The sequence below is a fragment of the Arachis ipaensis genome, chromosome B6, assembly GCF_059453495.1.
Source record: "Arachis ipaensis isolate K30076 ecotype BB chromosome B6, ASM5945349v1, whole genome shotgun sequence".
Classification (NCBI taxonomy): domain Eukaryota; kingdom Viridiplantae; phylum Streptophyta; class Magnoliopsida; order Fabales; family Fabaceae; genus Arachis; species Arachis ipaensis.
In genome coordinates, this window is record NC_142441.1 from 31977886 (window position 1) to 31983156 (window position 5271).

At 34.7% G+C, this 5271-nt stretch overlaps 1 protein-coding gene across 4 annotated transcripts; it reads right to left on the reverse strand.

Annotated features, from left to right (window-relative positions):
• Nucleotides 1–475: 475 nt before the first annotated feature.
• On the reverse strand, nt 476–3314 carry MOS11 (Protein MODIFIER OF SNC1 11). Of its 4 annotated transcripts, none has more exons than XM_088490111.1 (6): nt 2809–3314; nt 2507–2587; nt 2238–2366; nt 2066–2126; nt 1893–1968; nt 476–1790 (listed from the first exon to the last, which is right to left on the reverse strand). In XM_088490111.1, the coding sequence occupies exons 1-5, from the start codon at nt 3117–3119 to the stop codon at nt 1930–1932; spliced, it is 621 nt and encodes a 206-aa protein (XP_088346237.1). In that variant the 5' UTR covers nt 3120–3314; the 3' UTR covers nt 476–1790; nt 1893–1929. The 4 variants fall into 4 exon arrangements, with proteins under 4 accessions (XP_088346237.1, XP_016207994.1, XP_016207992.1 ...); XM_016352508.3 differs by having other exon boundaries at nt 476–1767; nt 2809–3309; XM_016352506.3 differs by having other exon boundaries at nt 476–1767; nt 1893–1971; nt 2809–3273.
• Nucleotides 3315–5271: the final 1957 nt, after the last annotated feature.

The window sequence follows — 5271 nt, forward strand, 5'->3', positions numbered from 1 at the left end:
AGGGGAACAAAGGGGAAAAATGTGAATTTTCTTTCTTTGATTAAAAAGGAAATAGAAAACAAATATGAAAGAAAAATAAAAACGAAGGTAAAACTCGATTAATAAATATCTTTCCCATAACGAACGAAAATAAAAGAAAAATTAAACTTTTTTTCACTTTTTTCCCTCTCCTTTCCTACTTCACTTATTTCCTTTCTATTTATTTTCTTTGGAAAGCCAGAATATACCCTTAAAGCACAAAATAACTAAATCCTTTAATAAATAAAAAAGATATTATTAGGTATTCGTTTAAGAATTTAAATTTTATATATTAGTGTACAAAAATTTTATACAGACAGTCAATCGATTATTATCACATCAACAAAACTAACACCAAAATTAAATTCTAACCAATGCCATAAAAATTGAAAGCATATTTGATCCATCAACTCTAATAGTTCACGAATCAAGAACTGAACTGCAAACAACACAATGATTTGGCGGAAATGTTATCCATTTTTTCATAGTAATAATATGCAATAGAATACAAGAAATTGTTTGCAATACGAAACTAACAGAATATAACGATTCCCCCAGATATATACTTTAACAGCTAGCAAAAGGAAAAACGCAACTCAACTATAGCAAAGCAAAAAGCTTAAATATAAATTACAAGGTAATAATTATAATAAAGTGAAAAAAAAAAAAATCGACGCGTTCCCTCCACATTCAGCCCTAAGATTGTACAATTCTAAGTTTTGGCACAAAATCAAGCCATCTTCAAAGGGTTTACTTATCTCTAAGTTAAATGCAAAGATTAAAAAATTGGAAACTACAGCCTTGTTAAAGCCTCCTTAAAACGGTTTCAAAACACACTTAAAACTTTAACTTGAGAGTCGACTTACCATTTTTTGCACGAGTGCCAGAAGATAGTAGCAGGAACGCAATATTCCAACATTTCTACTGATCCAGAAAATTAATGAAATAGCTCTACATAAAATATAATAGCATAAAAAACATAATCCATTCACTCCAATCACTCACTACTCTCTACTAACATCTAAACATGACAACTATATATGCATGTCATACAAATATATGCATTTCAAAATGCAACCGTCATCACCAACCATATGTTTTCTCTTTTTTTCCTTTTCCTAATTTTATTTAATGAGAGATATACCTCTCACCATCTAAAAAGAAGTAAAAGTTAACGGATATTACTCCAATTAATGATTTAATATCATCAACCCCTAAGAATACCCAAGAAAATCAGTTTACTTTTTAGCATAAAAGGATCATCCTATATTATTCAAGCAATGTTATATTTAAGGAATAATTTCTAGATCTATCCTAGCTCTCCAAAGACAAACTATGCAAGAAACCCTATCATTTCGTCAGCAGATTCTGGATCAGCAAGGTGCTAGTTAACCAAACCAGCTTGGTCCACACTTCTAGCACAGTGATAAGTTTGGTAGAATGGATACAGATGACATTAAGTATGAAATACCTTCCTTTCAGCAAAACCTTCAATATCAAAAGGAAAAACTCTAGGCTGTAGATTCCAAAGTTTTAGTCTATTGAATTTAAGATAAGTAACACTGTGAAGATGGCCATTAATTACCCAAAGATGTCACCTAGTAAACAAACACAAGAAACAAAAGGAAGCTTCTTCAGGCAAGTTCAATCTTAGACATGACTTAGAGGAAGGCAGCAGTTCACCAATGAATGATAGATGCATCTGAGGTGTGGAGGACACTGGGAATCTCAAACTGTTATAAGCTAAAACTGCAAAAAAGTTCAAGGAAAAGCTTTTAAGAAAAAAATAAAATTAAACAAGTCAGGTTGCAATGAAAGACAAATAATTTATCAAGGCAAAGAATAAAGATTTGAATAAGAGTAAAGTAACTTACAAGAAAATTTCCTACGGTAAAGGAGGCAGCTTGCCAGTCAGGCTCCTCCTCCAGCTTTTCCTGCAATAGCTGCCTTCTGCTTTGCAACAGAAAACAGATAAGCCAACATAAGAATATACATTTTTTTCCCCTTCCTAATCATGAAAGAACAGAAAGTGATCAGAGGGCCTTACAGGCTCGATCTTCCCCTCTCCATTCACTTGAGTTAGAGAACCTGATGATTGATTTGAAAACCTACAAACAGGGAACAGAAAGACCTGATAAGATACCACAAATACCCAATTCTCGTAATTATAGGAATGGAACCGGCTAATATGAAATGGGGAAACAAATTATGATACCAACCTTTCTGCTCTTGCTTTCCTTTTATCTTCCTCAACGGGGTCAACCTTGGAAGCCGGGGCGAACCTGGCAAGTCGTGCTTTCTTCTTTGCCTCTTCATCAGCAGATGAAGCTGGACTTGGCATCCCAAACCTGCAAAGCAGAAATTCGTCATTACTATTCCAATTGAAAATGTCATGAAGATCAGGACAGGAACAGTGGAACAGAGAATATATATATATATATATATTTGACAGAGAGAATAAATATTAGAAAGTGGAAAAGCTTGAAACCTCTCAGCCCTAGCCTTCCTCTTCAGCTCCTCTGATTTCGATGACTCTGTTCCCTGTACCGTAGTGGAACCAGTGCCAAACCTGCAATAATTAAAGCTAAGACAAAGTGCATGTAAAACAAAGCTAAATTGCATTGTTCGTTCTATTCAATTATACAGAAGAATCCAATAAAACTAAGAACGTTTGTCGGATCTTAAAGCCTAATTTATCTTGCAATATTAATATTAAGGAAAGCATAAGAAATCCTAGTCGCTCGAGGCGTGAAATCGAGAAAGGAAAAAGGGAAACCCTAAAAATTGTACCTTTCAGCTCTGGAATTACGCTTCTCTTTCTCGGAGAGCTGGACGGAGATACCGAACCTCTCAGCGCGGCGAATCTTCTTCTGAATATCGGAGAGAGGAGCATCGTTTGCGGCGTCGGACGGCAGTGGAGCATCCTTGGAATCAGGTGCGGTGGTGTTGTTGTTGTCGGCAGAAGGAGGTGGAACGGAAGGATCTGCGTCGGAATGGGCGGTGGCAGGGGCAGGGTCTAGGGTTTTGTTAGGGTTTTGGTCCTGCTGCGGTGGGTTGGTGGGGGTGGGGTTGGGATTAGGGTTGTCGGTAGTGGTGGCCATTGGTGGTTGAATTGGAAGACAAGAAGTTGGATCGGGAAGAGGAACGAGGAAATCGAGGGAGAAGGAGAGAAGAATCGAATACCGCGCGTGCGTGGAGAGAAGAGTGTTGAACGCTAGCGGAGTGGGACTCCTTTTCCTCCTTTGTAGGCTTATATCAATATTGGATTGATGTTAGGACAGACTAAATATTGGAATAATGATTGGGATTTGGGAGTGTTAATTTAATTTTTTTATTTAGTATATATTATCTGTTTTGAAAATATACAAATATAAAAAATTTAAATTTGTATAAATGATTAGGAGAATCGAAATTCTTTATATTTTCCATAAGATTATCATTATTATTAGGATTTGGTGTACTTATAAATGTAAATTAACAAATAATTTTTAAGGATTTTATACTCATTTAAACTAAAAAAAAAAAAATACTTAGTAATGCGTTTATCCTATCACACTATTATTTACATAAATATTCTATTTTTACTATTAATAAATGTAGTAGAATGTAGAAATTATATATTTATTAAATAACAAGTAAATCGCACAAAATATTTTATTTAATACATTTTAAATCAGGTAAATTTTTTGGTTTAGAAAGGGATCTAGTTTTTACACATATAGATAAGGATTAATCTCTACATACAAGTAATTAAGGCTTACAAGTCTTACAAGCTCTTTACCCTCAAATGTGTCTTTTGTGGCATCTGTCTTTCACGTGCCTCTTTAACAGAATATTAAATCAATCCAAATCGATTAACGCGCGAATATATATCTTCTAAATTTCAAAAGATTTTGTTTCCTATTTCGAATCTCTTGCCAAATTTATTCAATCTCCTTCTTCCATTCTCTCTTGTCTTTTCATTCATTGTTTTACGTGCGTTTATCACTAATTTCTTCTTTGTCATTTACGTGAGTTTCTCTCTCTGTACTCTAGCTTCGTTTTTTTTTTTTTCGATTTTTATGGTTTCTGAAATCAAGCTTTGAACTCGTTTTGAAGATAATGGATGCTTCAACTTCAGATTGTCAGCTGAACCAGGGCGAAGTGGATTTTGAATTTGAATCGAACGAAGTTCCTGAGATTTGATTTAGTTTCAGTTAATTATTGAATCTGAATTTGATGCAGTTAGTTGTTTATGATTGTCTAGCTGAATAATTCGTGAACATTGACTGTGAAATTAATGCGTGAACATAATCTGTGAATTGAATCTAATGTACTAGTTTTGATTAATTTTCTACATTTTATACCAGATGTTCGGGTGTAGATCAAGACTTTTTGGGTGTATTTTAGGGAAGTTTTGGTGTATTTACAGTTTATAGCTTTTCTTATTATTTTAGTTGAGTTGTTATCGTTCGAGTGTAGATCAGAACTTTTTGGGTGTATTTTAGAAAAGTTTGGGTGTATTTACAGTTTATAGCTTTTCTTGTTATTTTAGTTGAGTTGTTGTCGTTCGGGTGTAGATCAGGAATTCTTGGGTGTATTTTTAGTTGAATTGTTATTTTTTTATGAGGTGCAGAAACTCTATAGTATATTCTTGTTTTTAACATGGTGTATTTTGCAGCCCCTCTGTGTTGTTGATGACCAGTTTGTTCCCAAGGTTGGAATGACTTTTAACACCCTTGAAGATGCTGCAAAATTTTACAAGGACTATGCCAAGGCCGCAGATTTTTCTACAAGAGTTCGGAGCACAAATAAGAAGGAAACGAAATTAAGAATCAATTGATTACATGTAGCAGAGAGGGAAAATGGAAATCTAAAATATCTCCGACCGAGAAGACAAATCCCACAGCTGGTTTAAATTGTCCTGCAAGAATTTATATACACACATTGAAGGGTGTTGGTGCTTGGATCATTTTGAAGGTCGTGCTGCATCATTCACACCCTTGCTGTCCAACTCAAGCAGAGATGCTCAAACAGCACAGAAAACTAAGCATGTCCATTCGTCGTACAATAGAGAATAACGAGGAGGCTGGTATCAGACCAAGCAAAACTTACCAATCATTCGTTGCGGCAGTTAGCGGTCACCGCAAGTTAAATTTTATTGAAAAGGATGTGAGGAATTACATCACAAGAGAAGTGCGGAATGTTTCGGAATAAGAAGATGCAAAGGAATTCGGGAAATATTTATTAAGAATGAAAGAGAAGAATCAAAAT